The sequence below is a fragment of the Zeus faber genome (genome assembly GCF_960531495.2).
Source record: "Zeus faber genome assembly, chromosome: 12".
NCBI classification, from domain to species: domain Eukaryota; kingdom Metazoa; phylum Chordata; class Actinopteri; order Zeiformes; family Zeidae; genus Zeus; species Zeus faber.
Window position 1 is genome coordinate 8,398,390 of NC_137196.1, and position 27,383 is coordinate 8,425,772.

Below are 27,383 nucleotides of genomic sequence, written 5' to 3' on the forward strand. Positions count from 1 at the left end.
AAAGGGGTGACTGGCAGAGGATGACAACAGGTGGCTGAAATGCGAGTGTCCCGGGCCGCTCTCCCGTTAGTTCCACTTCATCTTCCATTTTCCTGCACTCCCATTTTCTTAAACACTCCAGACTGCCGTCTTGCCCCTCCCTGGATAATCCTACTTAGAGAGAAGAAAACCCCCATTCTCCCTCTCCTTAATCTGGCCGCAGCCTAAAACCTCGCGGTTGCATTTCCAGTGTGGGCCCAACGCTCGGGCCAATAGGAATGCCGCACCGGTGCACGGAAAACACTGTGTCGGCCAGTAAATGCTTAGGTACACATCACACGCAGGGAAACATGAGAAGTCTTTGAAGTAACTTATAGATAAGTCACAAAAGACACTCGATGCTGCAATGGTAACTTAAGTTAAACGTACCTCCAGAGAGAACTTGGGTTACAAGGGTGTGAGCTACATGAACAGTTGTGATGGTGAATCGGTAACACATTAGGTTGTGTTTTCTCTGATATTTATATATAGGTATACATGTCTTCCTCAAATTCGTTTTTTTGGGGCCTGGGACCATTGGGAACCATTTCGTCTTCACCTTCCACATATTGACTCTCTCCCCTTTCAGCTGCTGGTATTTATCCAGCCTCATGCACAGAAATTGGTCCATATTCCAGCCAAAGCTGTAACAAAGCTTGAATTATAATTATATACTGTTGAAATTGGTATATAATTCAGAGTAATTCAGTAAAAATGTGTTAAAATGTGTGGTGCCTGCCTGTCTAGTGGTTTGCTTAGAAGCCCTCCTACCCTTTCTTCACCAACATAAAACCTCAGAGTTTGGTACCGTCCCCCAAGGCGGAGAGATGGAAACAGAGATCCACAGCAAAGAAAACACATTCTCACCAAGAAAAATGTAAATTAACAACAAAAAGTGATGAAGAAAAAAGAAAGGAAATAAACCTGAAGAAAAAAACAAAACAAAAAAAAAAACAGCTACACAGGGGTTTTGTTATGGGGCAACTGGGCAGAGGCATCCTGCTGGGCCCGGGACAATGACCCCCCCCCATCCCGCGAGCAAAGCCCAGAGTCACGTCTGATCCCCCTGGGCGTGGGCTTAACACCACCACAGTGTCAACATCTCCTCCACCGGGTGCCACTTGGCTGCCACTGCTGACCACACTGACCCAAAAAACAAAACAAACAAACACCCAAACATATCCTTTAGTCTGAGTAACAGCCACGAGAAAGGTATCCTACTAACCCTAGATGATCCTCCACTGAGACTTGGGTTGGGTTAAATAATTGAATTACTTAAATAATTATTCACTTTGACTTTTTTTTTTTTCTGAAATCTGATAGAGTGCTATGTTTCAGTAAAATATCGAAATGAGGAAAAAGTAAGACCACTACTGTGTTCAGGATGTTTATTAACAAAAATGCAACATTTACAAGCATACCTAGAATGTTTATGTGATGTTAAACCATCATCTTTTATAGATGTACATAGCACACAGTATGTCTCTCAAACATCGGGTAATTCACAATGCTACAGAGATACATACTCACACACACACACACTATACAGACAGACAGACAGACAGACACAGACACAGACACAGACACACACACAGACACACATACATATATATATATACACATATACACACATACACACATACACACATACACGCGTTTGTCCGTATGCACGACAATAGACAGTCTATAACACACACAACAAACCAGACATCAGTAGCTAATTCAATAATAAAGCAGCCAGCCAGCCAGTCAGTTTATAGAGAGGGGGCGAAGGGAGTAAGTTATCCCTAATAGTCTGCCATCTCCTGAGTGTTAAAACATGTAAATTTATGGAGGGGCCCATAGGAAACACATATTTACAATACGTTTAGGTAATCACAAGATGCACACTCGAGGCCCTCGGAGACGAAAGCAGTCAATACAACACAAAAAAGAAAAAAGAAAACAGAGTTTTTATGTGTCATTAATTCCCTCCGCATTCCCCAATACATCCCCCTTTCACTGCGGTAATACAGTAATCACTCACAATCGCATCGAAAATTATCTGCACTCATCTGTGGAATAAAGAGGGGACGGGGCCAAACGAGGCGCGGCGGCACATTTTTAGCACTCTCCTGCCTCTTTAATGTTCATCTCAGAGAAGCCCCCCTCCGCCCCCCCTCCCGTCCTGTGGCGATGGGACCCAGCTCTGGAGCCTCCCGAGCGGCTTAATGACAGTGGGAAGTCGATGACACTCCGGTGTGCCCCGCTCGTTGGGCTCAAACGCACCCCCTTTCACGCTACATTGACTGGCCGGCGCAACGTGAGTGGGGAAAGGGATGTCATGTACCTCTCCACTTGCATTATGTTGTGATAAGAGAGAGTGAGCGTTTCCCCTTTCAGTGGAGCCAATGTAGAACAGTGCCATTCCGACTATGATAATGAAAAGGGTCCAAAAGATTCAGATGCGAGAAGCCAAATGGTCAAATTTGCCATTACCTGTGTCATTACCTTTCGGTCCATTATGCCCCTTTTTACTGCAGAGCGCATTGCCAGGCAGAGTAATCAAACCTGATGAATATCAGACCTGTTATTTCTACACAGAGGAGGCCTGATGATGAATTTCTTCTGTTTTTGCGCACACGCACACACACACACACACACACACACACACACACACACACACACACACACACACACACACACACACACACACACACACACAGAGTTTGTGTTTTCCAGCACCAAGACTGGTACAAATGCATTTACCCCAAACTTTAAACTGTACATTAGCGACCTCTAGTGGTTAGAGAAGGTACCTAATGCTAAACACTAAACAATTGCTATAGTAAGCAATTCATTGCGTGATTATTCACTACGTGATCACAGGAAGTGGTTCAGTCTCCAATCGATTCTGGGAAATTCTCATAATCAGTTAAAAATACTTATTTTGCAAATAAATAAACAGCCCAAACAAAGCCAGTTTAAAAAGCACTTATTCTCGTGTGTTCTGATGGCAAGAGGGAGCGTGGGAATACCTCCTTTATAATACACTATTTCAACAGATGGCACAGTTTATCACCACTCTCCGGTCAGCGTTGCTGCTTATGTGCATCACAGTTGAGGGAGATAAGTCTGAGTGAAAGCCTCTCTTAAAACAAAAGGTCAAAAAGCCAACGGCAAGATCCTCACCTGAACACACGCTCATGTCACATAAATAAGCGTGCACCAAGTGCAGCTTCTTGCCGCGTGTGCGATTATACTCTAACTCAGTCTCCGCAGCTTGCACATGTAGATGGGTCCAAAGTTGGCGGTGAGGTGGGGGACGACCATCTCACCCAGGAGAAGGTCGGGAGCAAAGTTGAAGGTTTTCCTAAACATGCGGTTGAGCGGTCGCAGGTCGATTACCTAAAAAAAATATATATATATATATTTATTTTTTTATTTTTTTTAAAAGCAGATTTGGCCGAGGAAAACAAAACACAGATTTGGGAGAACCTGATTTTGGATTTGTAGCAGATTGTTTGATTAGTTGCCTATTATATTTGTTTGTGTGCTGGTGTTCAGACGTGGATGTTTCCATGTGTGTGACAGAGATTGCGTGTGTGTGTGTGTCTGCATAAATAAATGTCTGTTCCACTGACCTGAAGCTGGATGCCCTCCTCTCTGGCAAGGTGGACGGCCTGCTCCGCCACATACTGGTTCTGAGGCTGGGAGAGGGAGCAGGTGGAATAGAGGACTTCTCCACCGGGACGCGTTGCCCGGATGCCAGACCTGCAGAGACAGAGGGACAAAGAAGTTTTCCATTGTTAAACAACGAAATGGACAGTGTTGGGATTATGGTGCATCCCTGCCATTAGGTGGCCAACTCACAGCAGCAGCTCTGTCTGCAGCTGGGGAAGCCTCCGTCTCTCGGTGGTCCTGCTCTTGCTAAAGATGTTGTTGTCCTCTTCCAGGACTGAATGTCGGTCTGTGGTACAGGGCACGTCAACAAGGACCTAAAGAGAGAAAGACGGACAGATGAATGACTGAAGTGCAGAACATGGCTGGGAAGGGGGATAATTCCAATTTTTTTTTTAAGTCCTTCAGAAACTACTGCTTACGCGATCGAAAGTGTCCCTCTCGATCTCTCCCCACTTGGTGCCATCGAAGGAAGTGACGCGCAGCCTCTTGTCCGTCAACAGCTCCTTGGGTGCGTAGCTGTGAAGGACCTTTTTGAGACGCGAGGTTCGAGACACCGATGAGTCGTTCACACACAGAAACCCTTTTGGTAAACAAAGGCAGAGGCAGAAGACAAATAAACGGTCTGTGGTTTTCATTTGTTTTACTTAAAGGGGGTTGGGGGGGGACATATCATTAGATGTGTCTTACGTATGGCCTGGGTCTGGAGCAAGGCCAGGGTTTTCCCTCCTGGAGCTGCACAGAGGTCCAACACAGTGTGGCCCTCCTGAACATCCAGCACCAGGCAAGGCAAGAGGGACGCTGCGTCCATCAGGTAGTAAGTGAGCAACCTCTGTTCATCTGGTCTATAAAGGGGGTCAAGAGATCACAATAAACAGATTAAGTAAAGAAAAAAAAAAGTCGGCTCATGGTTCAATTACAGATAGAAGATTAATGCCTTTTATAATGCAAGCATTACATAGTATATGTCAAAAAACAACACATATCAATTCACTTTAAAATGGAAATGTAATTAATTCTAAAAATGTAAATGTGTCAGAGTTAGCCAACCCTGGCCCAAACATCAAAGGGCGATAGCTGCAATTATACCGATGATTAAACTACCAAACAAGAAAAAAGTGTCTTCAATATAAGCATTACATGAGTTAACCTATGTCCTAAGTCACACATAACACCTCATATCAAACAAATTAGTGTTAACAGTAAAATCCATCTTTGATGTAAGAACAATAGTAAAAGAGAAGGAGTCATCCTCCAGACAAAGTGAATGTCACAAATCCCAAATTATATCTAATCATCCTAACCAAATGACAGGTCAACTGTTCACAAACTAATTTTCTTTGTACCGTGTGTTATCTTTTAAGAAATCACCTTGAAGGCTTGAACCTGGCGATATCTCCCCTTGGAAAAACAAAGCACTTGATGTTAGAGCTAAGTCGAAGGGGTGCAGGCTCCTGGTCCCCAAAAGGATTATTATTATTTATTTCACCAAGCTTCTTTCCAGGTGTGCCATCAGAATCCCTTCCAACTTCTTGCTCCGCCAATGATTGAACTGTTGCTTTGACAGACGGTATGGAAAAGAGAAAATGTATTTAGTTTATATTTGAATTCAACAGAGAGTTCTAGGAGATTTTAACTTCATCACACCCTTACCGCCCTGCTCGGTGCAGCTAACAAAGTCTTGACATCCCTTGTCCTGAAGGTCACGCACAACGGCATCATTGTCAGAGAAGTTGTTGATCAGGGCGCCATATTTCCTCTCAGAGAGCAAGCTGACACGCACGGAGGGCCACAGCGGTCCCAGCTGGATGTTGTAGGTGGCCTCAAAATGCTGTAGAGCTAGATTTGTGGCAGGGTACTTGGGCAGGGTGGTCGCCTGTTAAAAGGAAATGTTGTTCAATATACATAACTGCACTTTTTGTCATTGAATTCTCCTCCCGAAGAAAGAAAGAAACCCTGAATTTGCTAAGCCCTCAGTCTAAAACATAACTTCCTATTTCATAAAATGGAACAAAGAAAAGACTTGGGTTTGTTTTTGGTTTTTTTAGATAGTAGGTCACTGAGCTGGTTCTTGTACTACAAAATTAAATGAAATTTCTTTCACCCTTGTCTGAAAATCGCCCACAGGGCACAGTGCATATTAAGAATAAAAACAATCCTCCTGCAAAGGTATGATAGATAGATAGACCTTCAAAATATTATTATTACTATTACTATTATTATTGTTGTTGTTATTAGATTATTATATACGATGTTATCATTATTCTTTATTGTATATGATGGTTTGCTCGTGTATTATTATTATTGTTATTATTGCTTCCATGACATACCCATTTCGCTTTCATCCGTGTTCGTTTAGGTGTCAGGCACCGTGACGCCTTCACTTTCCTCAAAAGAAATCTCGTGCCGGTGAGGGCTGCCATTTTTACAGTGCGTCGGTTGAAACACTCCGTGTGCTCCGAAAAGCGAGAACATTGGTTCCGGGTGATTATCTGTTTTTCAGTTTACAACCGGGCGGGTCTTATTTTAAACGGGGTCTTCTGATTGGATCGCGGCGGTTAGGCGGAACCCTCTTCCGGCAAAGTCTCCTAGCCGTTTCCTGCGTGTGACCCAAAACGTCCTCCACGGGAGAGAAGCGACGCCCACGCAGGGGTTCACTTGGCGTGAAGTTGAAGCGCTGGGATCATGGTTTTCGAAAACAAAATGATCACCTACGACGACCCCGACGACGAGGTAACGAGCGATAAGAGGTCGGATAAGGTAGTCATTTGAAATAAGTTCAACTACTCCTCGCCGGCGCCGTCATGTTGATGCCCGGACGGTGTGCACAGCACGGAGTTCGTATGGTACATTTCTTGACACGCGAACCTGCTTTGTGTAAACTCACCGTATTACGATTATTTGATTTCCAGAGGGATGGCCATCGGGTTACAGTTGAAATATCGAGCCTTATGGCACGTGGTTGCTCTCTTCATTTAAACGTGATTATTTATAATAGCTTTGAAGCCGGACCACTATGGTTTGGCAGGTTGATCCATAGTTTAAAAAATAGTAATATAAAAATCCACCACAAGAGCTTGGCTTTTTTCTTCTGCTTTATGAAATATCAATGTCCTTTTTTTTAAAATGTTGATGCATATAGGAGCAGGAGGAAGAGGACGAAGAAGAGGAGGAGGAAGAGGAGGACCTGGTGGTAAGTGTTTATGTTGTGTTTGGTTGAGAAAAGTAGTAATGAATCATTGGTTTTGCAGCTGTCTATTAATAATTTAGATGCAGACAATCCAGAGCAACTTACAATCAGTACATTTGTCCTCGGACGCCAAAGACCCTCGACGAACATTGTAGAACTCTGATTGGGCGTAGCAGGTAGTCCAGCAAGAAGAGACTTGGCGGGAGGTTTCAAGATTCAAGAGGTTTATTTGTCACATACATAAACATACGCTCATACATATGTGCAGTGAAATGTCGAAACGCACCCGGAGATTATGCACAATAAGCTCTAAAAATACTAAAATGTGCGTAATCGACACAAAGGCGACCGCAAGGGGCGACACTGCAATCACTATAACCTTTATTGTGTTAGTGGAGAGATGGCGCAGTGCATTGCACTGCTGCCTCACAGCAAGAAGGTCCTGGGTTCTCGCCTGGGGCGCTGTTGGCACCGTGCTCCGGCGGGTTATCTCCCAAATAGGAGCGTTTCTGTGTGGAGTTTGCATGTTGCATGTTTGCATGGGGTTTCCTCCACCTACCATTGGTAAGGACCCCCACCAAAAACATGCACACATCATCGTCTGACCAGCGATGGACATTTGGTACCCGAGCGCGTCGACGAATGCCCCCCCCCTTCCCCGGAGGAAGGACAAGTCAGGATGGGTCAAATGCAGAGGCCACATTTCACCAGCCACCATCCAAAGTGTGTGTATGCATGTGTTGCGTGACAATTAAAGATTCTCCTTCTTCTTCATTTCACTGACACCGGGCTGTGTACATGATTATTTGCTGTGGAGGCTTGCAGTTGGCAGTGCTTACAGTGCTTGTTCAGCCGAGATTTAAAACCTTGCTTGTGTGTTTCTCACAGGACCCTTTAGATTTGATACGAGCCAAGTGTGAGGAGACAGAACACTGTGTGCACTCCAAGGAGCGTCTGGAGACTTGTGAGGCTCGGGTTATGTCCCGGTCCAACACTGAGGAGGACTGCACAGAAGAGCTCTTCGACTTCCTCCATGCACGGGACCATTGTGTACGTTTTTTTGTGTTGGGTGCGAATGTTTTGGTTTTTTTGGGTTTTTTTTTTTTAAAGCTGCACTTCTAATGATGCCAAATGTTTCACTCCTAACAGGTGGCGCACAAGCTCTTTCACAAGGTGAAGTGAGCTGCCCCCCCCATCTGCTTTTTCCAGAGGAGTCTATTTAAATACTATAGATTTCTACAATAATTCTTATCAGGGAAAATCTTGTGACTTCAGTTAATGTTTTTGGATGTATGGTGAATAGATTAGTGATTCTACATCTTGTGTTCCTGGATATGTTCTTAACATCAGGCTCTACATGTGTTAAGTTGGGAAGCATTCAAAAGCGGTTTGTTATTTTTGAGACAGTTGTGTGAACAGTGGATGCCTTTAAATCATGAAAGATGTTTGCTTTTAATTCACAAGAGCTACAAATCACTGCAGAGCCAGTATGCTGCTCCAATTTAGCCCACCATGGGGCGCTATTAATGGATAAAAGAATGTCGCTTCAAATATGCTGTTTGTTTTAAATTGCATGCATAAGCGTAATTATAAGTCAGTCAATAAAATACTTTATTACTCTGATTGGAGGTGTACATGTTGCTGTGTTTTATGGGTTCGTAATAAGATTGCAACTAAGGAGAAATGTAACTCTCAAAAGCAAAGAATAAAATGGTGATGTGACAATATCAACGACAAAACAACTTCCACTTATTTTACTAAGATAAGGTGGGGTCTGAATTATTTCATTCATAAAAAATGCAATTGGGGCTTTGTCTTACCCCTTCATTATAGCAATGGCATGGCCTAATTCTGCTCCTTATCTTTTTAATATGCTATTGGGATGTGATCTTGCAAGTTAACTTTAATATGGTATTAGGGGTATGGCCTTGCTTCCCCTTAATTATAGTAATGGGGTGTGGCCTGGCCTTGTTCTGTCATGGTTTGATGGGGGCATCGTGTAACTGTTCCTTTACAAACTTCAATATGCTATTGCAGGTGTGGTCTCATTAATAGAGACGATCACAATGCAGTATTCACCGAGCCACCCGCTTGTTTTAACCCTGTGATAAGTGGAAGCCAAAAAGCTGTAAAAGCACCAACTCTCATCTTATGTTAAAGATTTTATTTTTACCAAGGCTAACAAACACCCAGTGTTATGTGTACCATTTCTATGGCGGAGAAGCTTGAGACCAGGCCATAAGTTAACCAAAGCTTTATTAATGTAAAATCCAATAATTCATAAAGATGATAAATAAAAACTGTCCGTATAAAAATAACTAAGAATTGTTGCAATGTTGACACAAGGTGGCAGTACAGGTTAAAAAAAACCAATAGGAATAATGCACGATACAGACTGCCAAGAGGATCAAATCTTGGGATTTAAAAAAATACTTGAAAGAAAGAAAAAAAATCCATCATGGTCATGCACACGGTGCACATTATTTCACAGGGGTGTCAAGTGACTTTTCCGTCATCACCAATGGTTTTCTTTGTTGGTTTTACCAACAAACTCATCCATAGATGCCTACAGGGAAGAAAGACAATACAGTTTATTGAGAAAGAGGAATAAAATTAATTGTAGGAGAAATTATGCCTTAGTAACACTCATGTAAACAGCCATTTAATATGCTGCCTTGGGTATTCATTTGCCATTTACAATTTAACTTTGCCATTTAATTATTTTTATAATTTCCTTCTCAATCGTATACATGAGGTTACCTGATCTATGTCACATAAGGGACTTTATTTGGAACCTGTAGACATGATCCACATCCAACAATGTGGCCAGAGGTATGACATTATTTTCCTTTTTCGAAAGTAGACAAATCCCTTAGTCCACACCCACCTGCAGGAGCAGCCTCTCTTTCCGCAGCTTCTTATAGAAGAGAAGAACGTCAGGGTCGGCCCTCACCACGCCTGGGTTAAAGTCCATCACCCTAAGGCCCTCCAGGCTTTTGGCTCGTGACAGCGCAACGTACGCCTGTCCACTCTCAAAAACACGAGCCAGAGAGATCTCCACGCAGTCCAGTGTCATTCCCTGATGAAGATGTGTGTGTGTGTGTGTGTGTGTGGGGGGGGGGGGGGGGGGGAGGATAGAGTACCCATCAATAAAGTAGCCTTTAACTCCATCAAAGGCATAAGATATTTACTCATGTAGCTAAAAGGGGGAAAGGACACAAAGAAAAAGTCTGAGCAGCAAGGGTTTCCAAGTCTTATTACATTAAGTTTAGGTGAATTTACTAATGGGCGGTGGTTGTTGTAGCCAATTAGCAGTGCAGTCACAGTTTTTTCCAAGATGCCATTTCACTTTAAATAACACATTGGACTCCGCAGAGGTACTGTGTAAAGAACCTGTGAGATCACTCCACCTTTTGCTATAGATCAAACATGGCTGACATGGTGGTATTTGCCCGTGAACCCAATTACCTACATCCCCCAGTCCCCTTGCCAATTTCTGACACCAACCTCAGGAAAACAAGAGCACCCTCACAGGCTACGGAGATGACACGGGTAAGAAAGATATACGATTATACAGAGTGGCCTTTACCCTCAGATAGGAAGGCACCTATAGTTGAAATGAGGAAGAGGAGGGGTGTTTGTTCAAGGTCACTGATCAGCCCTCCAGTAATACATTTCAACAAGAACAAACTCAGCTGTGCAGTCATGGCAACAGTGTAGTTTCCAATTCTCACACACACACACACACACACACACACACACACACACACACACACACACACACACACACACACACACACACACACACACACACACACACACACACACACACACACACACACACACACACACACACTTTAAGTGTAAAAAAGATCCAGGCAATAAAAAATGCTTTTTTATTCATTTCAATTTTAGTTTTTGTGCTTAAGTGGCTCCATTCTTCCCTATTTGTTTAGCCCTCTTCTCAACCATTGATAATATTGCACCCGTGGGAGTGAATTATGATCAGGTTTCACAGTCCAGAAGAATATGAATAGGACGGCATATCCAGCACCGCAGCCATTTTTACCTCTATGGGAATGAATCACCTTGATGGATCAGTACTTAATGGTGGTTAAGCCTTTATTGTTGTTGTTAATAGAACAAAATGGTCATTTATCATATGATTCAGGCTCTCAGGTCGGATCCACATAGCCATGGCCAGAGCCCATCTGGGAAGACGAGGGGAAATCTCAGTCATCATGTTTATTTGCTTACAGTCTAGCCACGGAATTTAGACTTTATTCCGCCACAGAAGCTTTTGTCACTTAAGCTCTATTCTAAGATGTCACTTCAGCGTCCCTCATCAGTAGGCTTCCCTATTTTCACACACTCATTTTTATTTACCCGTTCGTTCCCGTTGCAGATGGATGTTGAGACATGATTAATAATAAAAAAAGTTAAGCAATTTTAACTTTCAATCTACCAAACTCCCACATCCCTGGATATGGGAGGGAAAGCTGGGTACTCTGCCCAGGACAAAATTAATAAAAAAGCTAAATGATACATCATACCGGAGCAATTTATTTATTAATCAAAAACAACAGGTTATTACTTAAATTTACATGAAGGTCCAACATGTTACAAGTTCACAGCTCAATCACCAAAAATTTAAAAAAGGCACCAGTAGCTACAAGCGGGTTCTGGGCTTCACAAAGCCGAGCAAAGTCACTTTGGCTACTTTAATTCTGTTTAAAGAAGTGAGGCCAATCACTCTCACACTCACACACTCACACACTCACACAGAATGTATGCAGTATTTGAATAATATTGCACTTGAAGTTCTCACATTTGCTCCACCTCTATCGGATTTGAGATAAACTTTGTGTGTAGGTTCAGGACATAGTGTGGGATGTCTCCTCTGAGTTTAATAAGGATTGATCTAAGACAGCTTGAGTTATGGCCTATTTCCTGTTAAGCCCCACCCTGTGTGAAGATACTTTGATTGATGGCGGCCATGTTTTTTTGACCGATCTTGCTCATTTATAATATAAATGTGTCACTCAATCCTTCAATGGTATATACCAAATTTGGTGTTGACACAGTCAAAATCCAAAAAGCCTCTTGGACCATAAAAGTCCACCACGATGGATGTTTGCTAATTTGCGTAATGTGAAAAACTAATGTGAAAAGGCTTTTTTTGGATTTTGACTTTATCAACACCAAATTTGGTTTACAGCATTGCGGGACTTAGATACACATTTATATTATAAATGAGCAAGATTGGTTTAAAAACATAGTCACCATAAACCAAAGAAACGTTGCACACGCCCGCATACACCAATCAATATGGCACTTCAGATTTTGATATACTTGGCCCCAAAGCATGTGCCCCAAATTTGGTGAAATTCTGTCCACCGGGTTTTCAGATCCTTGTTTGTGGCATTTGTAGCGCCCCCATATGGGTCAGGCTCAAAATGCTTTGGTAGACCTATTCCCAACACGGACTGGAGATATTTACCAAAATTATTGCTAAGCTTTTGCAACATCTAGTCCCGCAATGCGGTATACCACATTTGGTGTTGATACATTCAAAATTCCAAAAAGTCTATTCACAATACTGTTTTTCCCATTATGCAAAAATCCATCATGGCGGACTTTAATGGGCTAAGAGGCTTTTTTGATGAGCACATCGAGCTGGACGTGTGTCAAATTGCAAGTCAAGCCTTTCCAAAATTGTGTTTTTGGGCCTAAATTACACCACCACCATCTGGCCAATTGGGCTCATGTTTCTTGGGACGTATTTGCACTTAACTTCCGGTTATCAGGCCAAGTTTTCAGCTCGTTCCAGCTCATGGCAATTTCAGATGTGGTACAAGACAACAAAGAATAATAAGGCGGCAAGAAAACAACAGGGTTCTACCTCTTTGGGGTTTGAACTATAATAATAATAATAATAATAATCATCAAAAGCAGAAGCAGCCAATAAGCACACTGTATCTGGTGCTCGCCCTATACACTAAGGGCTTCATCATGACCTTCCACAAACCTGTATCCCAATTTAAAAACATGGGACCCAGTTATTAAAATCAAACACAGAGGTGGTATGGATACCGGTTTTACCTGGCTCTTGTGGATGGAGATGGCCCAGGCCAGTTTGAGTGGAAGCTGCTGCCGGCTCACGTAGAGGCCGCCCCCGGCCTTGAACACCCACCGCTCGGGCTTCAGCACCTCGGTGACCCCGCACAGGAAGCGCACCCGTGGGAGTTCTATGGGGAAAAAGACAACATTTACATTTTCAACATGCAAATCAATCGGGTGTTACCGACCAAACAGAGGTAGAAAAATTGATGCCGACCTTGTTTGCCCAGTTCAAAGTTCACCACCACCCCTCGTGCGCCGTTGACCAAACCCCGTTGGACATCCAGATTCTTCGTGAGCATGACCTTGGAACGCAGGCAGCATAGTCAACATAATAGTCAGCATAATATTTCTGCCACATTAGCAGCCAAAATGGTTGCATTGGATAATGGCGTGAATCTTGGAAGCCCAGTCCACTGCCCGCCCCCCCCATACAATACCATAGAGTAGCTATGAGGTTTTCCACAGCTTGCATGTGGCAAAAAGCGGTATTTAACAAAAGCAGTAGCCTTGTCCCATCATCATCATTATCATCATCATCATCATCCTTTATTTCAGCAAGCAAGTTAATCAGAAAAAAATTCTTATTTACTTATTAACGGCCTGGCAAGACGAAAAAGAACCCCTTCGGGAACGGGGGTTGGGTTAAAAAAAATCCCACAAAAACAAAAATAATTAATAATAATTAATTGATCAATCAACCAACCAACCAACCAAATAATGCAAAAAAAAAAAAAAAAAAAAAACATACAAAAGAAAAAACAAGGGAGCAGCAGTCACAGCACAACAAAGCGAACTACGCTACCACATACACGTACGTGGCCAGAGGGCTTGAGAACTAAGCTCTGACTAGGAATGGACAGAGCAGCAGATAAAGGAACAGGTTGAATTGAAAGGAGGAGCGACAAGGTCAAGTAGGGGGGAGAGAGACCTACTAGTAGTGTTATGTAAACAAGCATCAGGCAGTGGATTTTACATCTAGTTTTAAGGCCAGTTCACAGAGGAGTACAATGTGCAGGGATGTGTCCTGTAAGGAGCACTGGTGGCCAAAAGGATTGCAAAATGATGCAGGCAGGGCTACAAACCAGCGTCTCCAACACTTTTATAAGCGGATCAGCTTGAGCTCCCCTTAAAGAGTGGAAGCACCAAGGCTGCCCTCCAGGCTGCCCTGGTGCCTGGAGGGCACCAGGGCAGCCTCATGATTTTTTTTAAAATCATGATTTTTTTTAAAATCATGAGTTTTTTAAGGGGAGCCTGCTTATTAACTTCAGTAACTCGCTAAAAAAGGTTGTAAAAGAGGGTCCATGCATTTTTGACATCAGGGTTCCATTCCAGTTCACAGCAGCCGAGTCATGAAGGAAACATGTTCATGAAAGTTTTTCCAGCAACCGTCTATGGTTGATCCGGACAGGCTGTTTAACTGCACCGCCATCACGGACACAGAGAATACAACAGTGGTCACTAAGGTCACGACAGAAAACACCTCTTATACCTATCAAGGTTATTTGGGGGGATAACATCAATGAGAGTGGCCTTTTCTGGTTATACTGCGTGGGACTGGTGATAATCTGAGAGATTAAGAGAGTCCAACTGTTTTAGAACTTGGGCAGGGGAATTTCAGCATGTCCCAATGGAATTCGCCTTATCAGCACAAACTCAGACTTGGTGTAGGGTGCCAGGAGGGAGTGAGGGTGGGTAGGATGCAGGCTGGAGCTGATGTTGAGCGATAACACCCCAGCAGCTGTCAGTATAGAGCTCTTTGACAGCTTGATATTTAAAAGAATCAAGTCAAACTGTTTGGGCACAGATTTATGAACAGCAATAGAGCACCAAAGGGGTTCCTTTTGTGAAGATAGCAACCCCACCAGATTTAGAAGATCTATCCTGCCAAAAAACATTGTAACCCGCAATGTTAATGTCAGAGTTGAGAACACATTATTATATATATTTTTTTAAACCATGTCTCTGTGATAATCAGTACATCAGGATTAGAGCTGTGTACCCACATGTTTATCTGATCAATCTTATGTAATAAGCGTCCAGCATTCACAATGGAGAAAACCTAATCCTTGACGAGAACAAAACTAAGATCCCGGTAAATAAACTTTCAAAGGATGAAAAGCAATCTTCAAGGAAAACAACGTGGATTTCAGTTGTCACTTTGGGATAAAGTTGTGAGCACAAGAATAGCTATTTTTTTGTATTGTCCAAACGTAATACTTTTAACAAAATCTCTCTCTCTCTCTCTCTCTCTCTCTCTCTCTCTCTCTCTCTCTCTCTCTCTCTCTCTCTCTCTCTCTCTCTCTCTCTCTCTCTCTCTCTCTCTCTCTCTCTCTCTCTCTCTCTCTCTCTCTCTCTCTCTCTCTCTCTCTCTCTCTCTCTCTCTCTCTCACCTGTGCTCCGACTTTGAGTTGGAGGATTCTGCCGGCTGGGCTTTGGGCGTCTATGGTCTTCACGAGGGCCGGGTCACTGTCCACAGCCTCAAACGCACGAAGAGAACCTGAAAAATAATAATCGTAAACAGTGAATTCGTCTTTGTGCCCTGACAAACTCAGAACTAAGACAGTTTTAATAAGAACTGCTAAAATAAAATAAAAAAAAACGATCAAAGACACTGTTTTTTGACATTCACTGAAGTTAGAACTTTAGCACAAATAACCGCCAACCAGCAGTTTGTTTGGAGTTCATTCATATCCACGACTTGTTGCTATGTTTATAACGTCAAAGTCCCCCCCCCCCTATTTTTACTATAGGTTTGGATGTCAGAAAACATGACAACCAGAGTCAAATTCCTTGGCCAAAAAAAGTCAGATTCAGAAATATAAAGTCTCTTTTGTTTGACATGAGCTATTCTCAGACTTGAAAGTAGAGCTGCACAATTAATCGTATATCAATTGCGATGTCGATACTGGCCTCCGCAATTAATTGATTGTGGACCACATTTTTCTTTTTCCAATTGTTAAAGCCATCGGCGCCGTCTCAGTGTCCGATTCACAAAAGATTTGTTGGCGATTTTCTTTTACAGACTATTTCCACCTTTCTTCAAGCCCAAAGACAACTTTTTAATGCTGTGGTGAGGGTGGCAGTAAAGTGATGCTGTGAACCCCCCCCCCAAAAAAACGGAATTAAATAAATTAAACCTGTTAATTGCTTGAGTTTGCTCTCATTTGTGAGCTCCACGTCATCCTTGTGCGTACACAGCCTGGTCGCTAGAATACCATCCCGCTCGATCTTGTGGTAGGCGCTTTTCAGGAGCTTGGCCGTAACTTCTTCCGTGACCCTGAAAAGGCATGAATTGTACCAAAGTCTGTTTGTCTCTCCCTAAATATGATGCATAATGGATTTGAAATGTTTTTTAAAGACAGATTTTATTTTGTTGTAAAATACCTGCCCACCCTCACCGCCTGCAAGAGGGAGATGAAGGATTGATCCGTCTGCCGACGCACCTCCGTCAGCTCCATGTTTACCTGGATCACCTTCCGCCAACTCCTGGCCTGTGGTGGTACGGAGAGATCATCTTTATCGGCCATTTTTTCATTTCATCTGTGAGTTTAAGAACAGAACCTTCAGTGCAGATTATTGATTTGCGGCGCAAAATCCAGACACTTGCCTGATCCTTTTCTGATTCAATGTAAAGCCTGCCTACTAAGTGCATCGGTAACATTAACACTGCAATGGCTCGGGATTAGTCTGACCTGGAAGCAGAAAGTGGCTTTTTCCTTTCCCCTTGATACGGGAGGAAGCTGGAGAAAATCCCCGCAGACGATGAGCTGGATGCCCCCGAAAGGCTCAGTGGACCGTCGCACCGACCTACGACAGGGTACAATGTTAAAATAAATGCAACCTGTTAAACTCAGCATATAAACGACACTTTATTAAAGACACAAAACACTTGTTATTTTATAATGGTTAAATAAAAATATAAAAGAAAAATATCCATTAAAGTGAGCAGTAATAATAACCTTTATTTGTATAGCACAACATGCAACTCAAAGTGCTTTGAGATTAATAAATTAAAAACATCCATTAAAGGCAGTCACATAGTAACAATAAAAAAGCAAAATGCATTCATTTAAAATAAGTACATATTATATTCAATTTCAGGAAATCTTTCTCTTGAATTACAGCTCTTACAAATTGATCTTATGGTTTAAATGTTAATCAATTTATGAAATAGGATATATTGGTTAGTCAAGACTGGGCTGTGAGGACAATATGTTATACCATACCCCAGCAAAAATAATTACATTTAAAAATAAGAATTTTTCCTAGCTTTTCACCTTTTTTCACCATTTTATAAAAAATAAAATAAAACACTTTCTTTCCTAGTTTGGTTAGTGTAAAGTTAATGTCATTAAATTAGCTTATTGTTTTAAGTTAGTTTCTTTAACTGTTCCTTGCCGACACTGGGCTCATTAATTAGCCTGGTACAGACAAAATGTAAAGTGTACCAACTTGTCTTATCAAAATGTCCAACAGCGCTCACCTGGCTATGGACTCCAGCTTGTCGAAGAAGCTGGCCTCCACCATGGAGACCTCATCGATGATGAGGTGGCGGCAGCTGGTCCAGTGCTGCAGCACGCCGGACCTCTGGGCCAGCTCCATACACTGCTCCAACGGGGCCGACCCCGAACCGATCCCTGAAGGAAAAAGCCACAATGCACACAATTGTCATACTCAATCCTTGGATCAGTGGTCAGCAACCCACGGCTCTTTAACGCCTCCCCATTGGCTCCCTGGTTATGACAAAATAAAACAAAAAATATGTATGATTTTTTTGGATTATGGTTATTTTCTAATCTTAAAAAGGGACAATAGTGTTTGTGATGCCGTATTGCTGCGCCGTACTGTTGTATACTGTGCTGTATTATCCCAAACACTACCTCACTCTATTCACATTCACATGCCACTTTAATGCACATATCTGTACATACATAGGCATATTCCCTCTATCTATTCCATTTTATTTCATTTTATTTTTATTGTATTTTATTCTATATATTTTTATTTTATTCTATAAGTATTCAACTTACCGTATTACATTTTAGGAGTCAGTTAGTCGGTCTAATAGAAAGAATTTTTTTATTATAATTTTTTCCTAGGACATGGTGTGCTATCACCGGGTGCGTTGCATTACATTTCACTGCATATATGTATGAAAATATGTATATGTATGTGACAAATAAAAATCTTGAATCTTGAATCTAGACAACTTTTCAACCCCCCCCAGCGTTTCCAAGTATTGTTTGCGCCGCTGTTGCAAAGACAACTGGATCGCTTCACGTTTTCCTCAGCGCTAAGTTCTGTGTCTGAAATCACTCTCACACGCTCTCTCACTCACTGACCGGCAAAGTTGTGTAGCGTTGTTCCTCCGATGTGACACGCAGCCACGCCTGTGCTGGCTGTGGCGTAGGTGCTCTTGGGAGGAAGGGATCCCACGATTCTCTTCAACAGAAAGGACTTTCCTGTGCCTGCAGAGAAATAGCAGAAATATTGAAGAAGAGAAAAACAAACAAAAAAACAACTAAAATAAAAAAATAATAATAATAAATAAAAAATAAAAAAATATAAAAAATTAAAATAAAAATAAAATAAAGGGGGGGGGGGGGGGGGCAGGGGTTGTCATTTCTACTGATAAAACATTTCAGATCAAATTAAAATAGGGTACTTGGTGTGAGTTGTTTATTCAAAATAAAGGCAAAATTCTGAATACTTCAGAATTTTGCTTCTTGGCAAGTTAACGTTCAGCACGAGCAGTTTGCATTGGCTTCGCCAACAATTACAAAAGACACGGTGAGGATAGGGATTAGTTCTGTCATGGAAACGCATCTGGTTTTAAAATGTAGATGCAATGCCTCAAAGCACAGCTATTGTGGTGCTGTGACCACAGCTTTTCAAGTGTTAGCCACTGTGTCCCTGCTACTAATTGGCTGGCTGGATGGGTGTCTGTGTTGCCTGTTTTTCCTTGGTTAGGACGTCTCGGATGATCGGTTTGTGAGAAATACACCCACCATGCCAGACCCATATCAGCGTGTAATAACAGACACTAAGGCTGCACAATTAATCATATATTAATCGCCATGTCGATATTGGCCTCCACAATTAATTGATTATGACCGGGGATGATTTTATATTTTCTTTTCTTCAATTTGTCCACTATCGGCAACGTTTTAGCGTCCGGTTTACAGAAGATATTGCGCTAATGATATGCCAGCGCAAACACGCTCAAAGTAATGCATCTGAGTGCAATTTTGGGGCCCACTGCAGGGAGAGGGACACACACACACACACACACACACACACACACACACACACACACACACACACACACACACACACACACACACACACACACACACACACACACACACACACACACACACACACACACACACACTTTCAAAAAATTAGGAAAAGAAAATGCATCTAAAATAATAAAAACACACTGTTTTAATTTGTTTCGCGTAAATGCGTATTGGAGTATCCATTTGAGTGGGGGGGTGGTTGTCTCTTGCATGCAAAAAAACCTGCAGGTGTAATGTAACTGACCTTCTTGCTTGGATGTAATTTATATACAGCCTTAAGAAGACTTCATGTGAATTGTGAGTTCATGTGAAGAAAGCTGGATTTAGATCCAAAGACTTGTAAATGTGAGTTTATTTATTAATAGGTTTATAAAATACATTGAATGCAGTTTTATGTTGATTTACAAAGTGCAATAAAAGAATTGTGTTCTCCAAAATGGATAAATAATCATGATAAATAATCTTGATCACAATACTTAGCAAAATAATCTATTATAATATTATAATAATATAATAATAATCAATCCAATAAACAATTAAAGCTAAAATGATAAACTCATTTTAGCTTTAATCGTGCAGCCCTAAGTCAGACGCCTCGTTGAAATGTAGGGAAGGAGAGATTGGGCTGACTAGATAATATCAGGACATTAATTAATTAATAATAGTCTGCTGTTTGGAGAATTTGGCTTCACAACCACAGGAAAGACTAATTTAAATGTGCATACACCGTAATTGCGATTCACCACCATTCATCATCTCTTCTGCAGTTGCTCGGGCAACAGTGAGGAGAACACAATGGTTCTCCATCTCCTCTCCAGCATACCTGCACTTCCCGTGAAGAAGACATTTTTCCCACTCAACACGGCGCTGAGGACGGCAGCCTGCTCTTTGTTCAGCTTGCGCACTAATGGCAGAGAGAGGATGGGCTTCTTGCTCGGGTTTGCCTTCACCTGAAATGGCAAGATGAGTACAGTATAGGACAAGCCAACAGATGGAATTACTTCGTAGGGTTTCTAGCACATTTAAGAAGCCTAGATCAAGTTTCACAGTTCAAAAATGGTGACAATGAGGACAATGGGGGTAGATATTTAAAAATTAGATGATAATATTACTACTACTACTAATAATAAAGCAATGGATTAAAAAAAGTTAATGGAAATATATGAAAAAATGCACAATAAATACCCTAACAGTTCACAATAAAATTAAAACAGTTCACAATACATTAAAACCAATGATAACCTCTTGAATCTTGAAACAACAAAATATAACCTAAACAATGACAGAAAAACAATTTAAAAATAGTCATAAAAATATATGCACCCCAATTATAAAATAAAGTACACACACAGACCCCCCCCCCCCTTCGGGTGAAATTTCAGGATGAACCTAAAATGCACTATAACCTTTACAGGTGAACTTAATTTGACCTTCTCTAAACGTTTGAATGCACATGTCCAACTGTTCAATGTTTCAGTACTTTTTGCACAACTTGCTGTTCTCTAACAAGGAGCTGAACGGCAAAATTCACAACAGGTGTTTGATCCATGAATCGACCAAAACATTTCCTGGTTCAATTAGAATTGGTATTTAAACAGTCCTCTTCATCATGCTGTTCACATTTTGACATCATGAGACCAAGACGACACCTAACAACTGATCAACAGTACCTCGCCAATGCGAGGCTTTAAACAGGATGTTCTCAGAGGGAAGTGGCCACTGAGCTTAGAGTGTCACAGAGTGTCATCAGCAGGTTGCAACAGAGATACAGAGAGACTGGAAGAGCCACAGAAAGGCATAGAAGTGGACGTCCTTTGGCCACATCCCACACTGATGAAAGCTTCATTGGAAACAGTGCCCTGCGAACCAGATGATGAATGCCACTCAACTCCAGGCACATTTAAGGGAGGTGAGAAGCACCCAAGTGTCACGTCAGACCATTCAAAACCGTTGACATCAGCGTTGTCTGCGTGCTAGACGACCTGCAAGGGTACCTGACCACACCACCAGGCACAGGCTTCATTGTCTTGCATGGGCCAGGGAGCATTTACGCTGGACGAGGGACCAATGGGCCTCAGTGCTGTTCTCTGATGAAAGTCGATTCACGTTGAGCAGAAATGATGGCCACCAACGATGTTGGAGACGTCAAGGAGAGCCCTATGCATCAGCCACTGTTGTCACCAGACGAGCCTTTGGTGGTGGTGGTGTTACAGTGTGGGCAGGTGTGTCTAGTCAATACAGAACTGCAGTACATTTTGTTGTGGTAAACCCACCACTGTTGTTGGCTTTTGTTTCAATAAATTGTTTGCGATGAGGAAATCACCATTGCCTGCTTCTACTTAAATGCCCTACTTTTATGATATAATATCACTGTAGCGTGAACTTTTTACATTTTCCATAAATTTCACCCGAAAGCCAAATATCCCAAAATTTTTGTAAGGTGTATGTATGTATGTATGTATGTATGTATGTATGCACGCGCACGCGCACACACACACACACACACACACACACACACACACACACACACACACACACACACACTCACACTCTCACACACACACACACACACACACACACACACACTCTAAAGCCAGTCGTGAACCAGAAAGATGGACCTAAGAAGAGAAAAAATAAATAAATGTAAAAATATTTGTGTATGTACTTAACAACTTACTGGGCTAAAATCGCAGTCGCTTCTTGATCTTTTGACCTGCTGTCCTGTGCCTGCCACCTTATTTGTGCGGTCCGCCAGCCCTTTGGGAGGCACTTTGCTTCTCAGCTCGTTGGCCTTCTGCACGTCCTTCTGTTGCAGCGGACTGATGGCCTCGAAGCTGTGGGGCAGACCGGCCTTGAGCTTCTCCCGGCCACTCAGGGGTTTGCCGGCCAGCCAGACCTGGTGTTTGATGCTCAGGGTCTTGAGGAATACGCTCAGCTGGTCGGGGGGACAGTTGGATATGAGCACCTGGACATTTTCGGGCAGCAGCTGGACGGTGCACTTGCCCTCTTTGGCGAACTTGGTGAAAAGCTTGAACTCCTTCAGCGTGTACTTTTGGGACGCTTTCGCGTCACTGACATGGAGGATTATTTCCCTGAATTCATTGCGGCCCAGCAGAACGCTTGCCTTGCGCATGACCTGCCGTTTGGTGGCCTGGCCGGCTGAGTTCAACCGCTCCACCGCCACACAGCACTGAAGCTGAGCGCTGTCGTCCCCTGGCAGCACCATAACAATGAGCTGGCCCTGGAATCACAACACATGGATCAAGAGGCTGTGCCTGCTACCAAATAATACATAATAAAATCAATAAGAGCATACATTACATTACATTTAGTCATTTAGCAGACGCTTTTGTCCAAAGCGACTTACAATTATTCAAACACCGACAGACGCAGCCATCAGGAGCAATTAGGGGTTAAGTGTCTTGCTTGGATTACTAGACCACCAGCTCTACCGCCTGAGCTACCATCCCCTACTAGCATACTGTGTATTGGGCATGCCAGGGGGTCTGCAGGTATCAGAGAGTTGAATGTAATGCTTTCAGATCTTCTTAAGATACATTTTGATCAAATTTAAGACTGCCTTTTGAATTAGTCCTGCTCTTATTGCAGGTAAGTAGTTTATATTTGGTAGAGGGTAGAAACAGGGTGGGTTTTGAACTAGATGCTTTTATGAACTTATGTTTCCTTTCGATCAGATGGCAAGGCAAGTGATTAGATACTATAATAAATGTAACCATTACCTTTGTGTGCAAGGATATTTTTGGATTTCTGTGTACATGTTAAAAAATAAAGATAAAAACAGCAAGTAGGATCAGTGGTTCCCTAGGGTTTTTACGACATCAGAAGAGTCGACTCTGATGGAGAAGAACTGAGCAAAAATAAATATATGGAGAAATCAAAAAAAATTATCAATGGTGTAGTTAAGACTATTGAATGACTTTTAAAGACGTTTAAGGACCCGCAGACACCCTGGTCTACATAGATCTGTAGTGACTCAATGGAAGTCTCAAAACTACACGACTGTTTTACGCGTGCCAAGAATCCCAAAGCATTTACAACAATAGATTATATTATTTCACGTACACTTAATGATAGAGGGAATCACGCATGAAATATTCTTACCCTTTTAAAAACTTTAAACGGTTATATGTTAACATCCGTCAGTTCTGTTGCGAGTCCCTTTAACGGCGTCGCTCGACGCTTTCTAAACTCAAGGTTTTTCAAATCGTCGCCACGAACACGATGAGCCAATGGCTGCGCTGCGTTTCCGGCCAATGAGAAGGATGAGATTTAAAACCTTAACCAATAGAAGGAGAGGGGCAGTGGAAGCCCTTGCCCTCAATCCTGACAGGACCAATCAGCGACAACATACATGGCACGTCATTTTTGCTGTAGAAAAAAGCACGTGGCTCTCGGGAGGTCCGTTCAAATCGGACACATGCGAACGTTGTAGAGCCCACTTCATGTGAGCGCGTATAAACAACGTCATATTAACGCGCCTAATGTACTGGAAAACGTGAAGCGCCTCGCCTCTTGAAATGCCACTAACATTTCCGAGACATTGTAAAACATTAACTAAGTTCTGGGTTCTTTAAAGGTCACACGCAGGCCTACAAGCACTTGGGCACCTATTTGGATGCATAATCTGAGTGGTGTTTTCAGCAAAAAACTTTAGAAACATGTTAGACACTAGTCCACAAAATATAGCCAAAGTACTGCTCAAGCAAATTAGATTCACCCCCACTTGTAGTTACAATAAACAATCCCACCTATTATGCACAAAGTTTAAGGGACGTACACTAATCTATCCCAATGAGAAGTAAACTGTGGAGGGCACAAGTTACATTACATTACAGACATTAGCAGACATTTAGAAGTTACTTGAAGTCATTACCCTTGTACGTAAACGCTTGACGGCCAACAGCCGAAGCGCTAAATTAACTGTTCAGCTTAAATCAGTATTTTTTATTTACTTTAAAAATGTTTTTTAGCTGCTTTCTTATTGTTCCAAAGAAATAAATAATCCCAATTAAGGTTACTTATCCAAACGCCAGCAGGCCATGGAAACAACCAACAACTGTTGAACCAATTGGCCTACCTGAAAACAAACAGAAAGTTATATGCAAGCAACACAGTTACAGCAGCGCTGCGCTGTACCCCGTCCGTAGCGACGAGACAAGAATGAAATCACAGGAAAACCAGTCAATAATCCTCAGGGACACAAGGTGCGTGCACAACAATGTGATGGATTATTGGCTTCTGAATACGTACTGGTCTCAGATGAGACGAGAATGGCAAAGAGGAAGAGGCGTGGTCACCGGATGCTTTATAAACTGTGGGTCCAGCCTCTTATGGTCAGTCACATGACTGTGTTGCTATAATGAGTTCAACTGGTCTGGTTAGTCAGTCACACATAATTCTTATCTTAAAGGGGACCTTTTATGCTCATTTCCAATCTATATTCTTATTCCAGTAGAGTAGCTTTGTATGACTCACAGTTAAAAAAAAAACCCCATTATTTACCTTATACTGGCCCTTTTTCTTTTGCTCAGTTCAGTTTCTGACTGAAACAAGCCGTTTTAGCACCTGCCACATTAAGGCCCCCCTCCCTAAAAGCCCACTTTCTTCTGATTGGCGAACTTCTAGAAGTCTGCCAAAACTACATTGTACTGTATATGGCCATTGTCTGCACTGAAACTGTATGATATTGATGAGGATGAGGATGAGGATGGGGATGAGGATGATTTTGGGCGCAGGCGAAATGGCGTTCTGCTCTTGCTCCTGGTCGGCTGACGAGCCTGTGCACCAATCCCCTCTGCAAGACAGACAAACATTAAGAAATCTCCCTGCCTTGAATGGCAGGCGCTGATTAGGCCAATTCGAGGCAGCATGGTTTGCGGGAAAGGGAACCGTGCTGTCATCCGCAGCCGGTGCTTTACTACCACATACCCCCACCACCAGACTTAGGCCGGGGAGCCATCTGGCCGACAGCCGACCTCCCACCCCACGGCCCCAAAGCGGGAGAGAAAGTCAGCCACGACCATCTGCACCACCGGCCTATGGACCACCCGTAAGTTAAAGAGCTGGAGAGCCAGGAACCACTGCAGCGGGACGTGGTCCGAACAAAGGGTGAAAGCTCGTCCCAGGAGGTAGTAGCGGAGGGAACTGACTGTCCACTTGATCACTTAGCACACCTTCATCACTGTGGCGTATGCTACATGCGGACGCAGGATGCGGTCGATGAGTCTCTGAAAGGTGGGGACACCAAGCGACCCGAACGGAAGTGTGCGAAAGTGGTATAAGCCAAACGGAGTGGAGAACGGCAATTTTTCCTTAGACTCCTGAGACAAGGGAATCTGCCAGTAGCCCTTGGTTAAATCCAGTGTCAAGCTCAAAGGGAGAAAATGCCGTGGAAGCTTGGGGAACCTCCCACGCCGCAAAAAAACACTTATCCCAATTACAGCTATCATCGTGAACGAACTTTCGAATCATGTTTCGTTTGCTGGTCCGAATTGAGCGGACGCCCAATAACTCCTTAAGTTCCCGAAGTGTATGTGACATAAAGGTAGTGCCCTGGTCCGTCAGGATTTCTTACGGAATCCCGACTCGGGAGATGTCACAAACAGCTCCTGCGCTACACTTTTGGCCGTTATACTGCGCAGGGGCACTGCTTTAGGGTACCAGGTTGCATAATCCACTAGGACAAACACAAAACGATTCCCCTGGGCACTGTGGTCCAATGGCTCGAGAGTTCCATACCGAGTCTTTAGAACGGGACCTCGACTAGGGGGAGGGACCTCGACTAGGGGGAGGGGCCTCGACTAGAGGGAGGGGCCTCAACGGCGCTCTTGGTGTAGCTGGAGAGTTGACTAACTCAGGACATTTTATGCAAATCTGCCCAAATGCCTGGCCAATAGAAGCAGGCCATTATCCGCTGTCGTGTTTTATCATGATCGAGGTGACCAGCCATCCCATTATGGCTAACCGCCTGGAAGAGCATTTCCTGTATTCAATCACAACCATTTATCTAATATTAGGCGGGTTTGATACGATGATGATGCAGAGGAGAGCCATTGATGCACCTTACCAAGATGGCTGCCGCTGATGTGGAACGGTATGTTGAATCGCAACCGTATTAAACAAAGTGGACGGTGTATTTTCTCTAAAACGCTTTTGTTGATAAGAAAGATGTGTTTGCTGTACTTCCGACAGGATTTGGTAGTTAAATTGACCAACTCACTCGACGTCACAGATTTCATTGCTCTGATGTCTATCCAAATGCATCCAGAGACATTTTGGTCTGCACCCGTTGGTAACGCCCCTTGAAAATTTAAAATGAACTGAGAGATTCCAGACTAATCCGCATTTGCGAATTGGTCTGGCGATGCCAGGCTACCGATTATCAATACAAGACAAACATTTCAGTGATATGATATTGTGACCATGAAATTATTGGCTTACGAAGTTAATGTTACGAGTATGGGGACTTACGGCATATGAAGTCCAGGTGCCTGCATCGGCAGCACGCTGCCAGGGAGCCGGTGGGGAGCGGAGACACTCCTACGGTTCAGAGGCCAGCCTGGGCCGGTGCTGGAGTGGCTCAGAGCCCGGCGGGTAGCGCGGGGGTTCGTTATGCTCTGTGCGTGCCCGGGGACGGTTGCTCTGTTCCTGCTCCGTCGGCGGGGGGTACCGAGTCGATCCGGGGGAAGCAGGGAGACAGATAATGTCTGCAGCTGGCTGATAATGTTGTAATGGATGAGGAAACAGACTAGACTGTTTGTCTGTTGCCGACACAGACTGTCAAGACGATCAAATTTATACCTTAGAGGAGGAATTCTTTTTTAGATAAAACGTATGGACAGTCTGTGAAGCGGTGAAACTTCTGAGACATACTGAGCGGGTGGATAGGCGCATCCCTGTACTTCGTGGGCGTGCTGTGCCTGGAGCAGATCATATGAAGAAATCTGTGACAAGCTGATGTCTGCTCATGCAGAGAGTAGAAAAAAAACGTTGCATTTTAGTGTTAGCGTTCAGAGCAGTCTGCATGTTTTGTTCACAGGGATTACTTTGTTTTTAGTTTACCTCATTAT

The 27,383-nt window shown here is 43.0% G+C and overlaps 3 protein-coding genes across 3 annotated transcripts; 1 reads left to right on the plus strand and 2 right to left on the minus strand.

Annotated features, from left to right (window-relative positions):
* Positions 1-2,898: 2,898 nt before the first annotated feature.
* On the minus strand, positions 2,899-6,101 carry nsun4 (NOP2/Sun RNA methyltransferase 4; the record flags this gene model as incomplete). Its single annotated transcript, XM_080010569.1, has 8 exons — positions 2,899-3,405; positions 3,642-3,771; positions 3,871-3,995; positions 4,101-4,261; positions 4,369-4,523; positions 5,050-5,230; positions 5,332-5,554; positions 6,009-6,101. 8 exons carry the CDS (start codon positions 6,099-6,101, stop codon positions 3,262-3,264), a joined length of 1,212 nt encoding a protein of 403 aa, XP_079866695.1. The 3' UTR covers positions 2,899-3,261.
* Positions 6,102-6,267: 166 nt separating this feature from the next.
* On the plus strand, positions 6,268-8,491 carry LOC307238170 (cytochrome b-c1 complex subunit 6, mitochondrial-like). Its single transcript, XM_080011060.1, has 4 exons — positions 6,268-6,411; positions 6,821-6,871; positions 7,757-7,918; positions 8,018-8,491. Exons 1-4 carry the CDS (start codon positions 6,364-6,366, stop codon positions 8,048-8,050), a joined length of 294 nt encoding a protein of 97 aa, XP_079867186.1. The 5' UTR covers positions 6,268-6,363; the 3' UTR covers positions 8,051-8,491.
* Positions 8,492-9,358: 867 nt separating this feature from the next.
* pif1 (PIF1 5'-to-3' DNA helicase homolog) lies at positions 9,359-23,526 on the minus strand. Its single transcript, XM_080010678.1, has 13 exons — positions 23,416-23,526; positions 21,971-22,534; positions 20,117-20,243; positions 18,334-18,459; positions 17,475-17,628; positions 16,684-16,798; positions 16,376-16,482; positions 16,129-16,268; positions 15,382-15,488; positions 13,206-13,293; positions 12,971-13,116; positions 9,756-9,947; positions 9,359-9,434 (listed from the first exon to the last, which is right to left on the minus strand). The coding sequence occupies exons 2-13, from the start codon at positions 22,517-22,519 to the stop codon at positions 9,384-9,386; spliced, it is 1,902 nt and encodes a 633-aa protein (XP_079866804.1). The 5' UTR covers positions 22,520-22,534; positions 23,416-23,526; the 3' UTR covers positions 9,359-9,383.
* Positions 23,527-27,383: the final 3,857 nt, after the last annotated feature.

What these genes read in the sequence shown, in the direction of transcription:
- LOC307238170 (XM_080011060.1), top strand. Translation starts at nt 6,364, where the DNA reads ATGGTTTTCGAAAACAAAATGATCACCTACGACGACCCCGACGACGAG. An exon ending in AGGAAGAGGAGGACCTGGTG is followed by an intron (nt 6,872 to 7,756) that starts GTAAGTGTTTAT and finishes TGTTTCTCACAG; the next exon opens with GACCCTTTAGATTTGATACG. An exon ending in TCCATGCACGGGACCATTGT is followed by an intron (nt 7,919 to 8,017) that starts GTACGTTTTTTT and finishes CACTCCTAACAG; the next exon opens with GTGGCGCACAAGCTCTTTCA.
- pif1 (XM_080010678.1), bottom strand. Translation starts at nt 22,519, where the DNA reads ATGGTGCTGCCAGGGGACGACAGCGCTCAGCTTCAGTGCTGTGTGGCG. An exon ending in AAGCTGGAGTCCATAGCCAG is followed by an intron (nt 16,799 to 17,474) that starts GTGAGCGCTGTT and finishes ACCCTGTCGTAG; the next exon opens with GTCGGTGCGACGGTCCACTG. An exon ending in CAAACTCAAGCAATTAACAG is followed by an intron (nt 15,489 to 16,128) that starts GTTTAATTTATT and finishes ATTATTTTTCAG; the next exon opens with GTTCTCTTCGTGCGTTTGAG.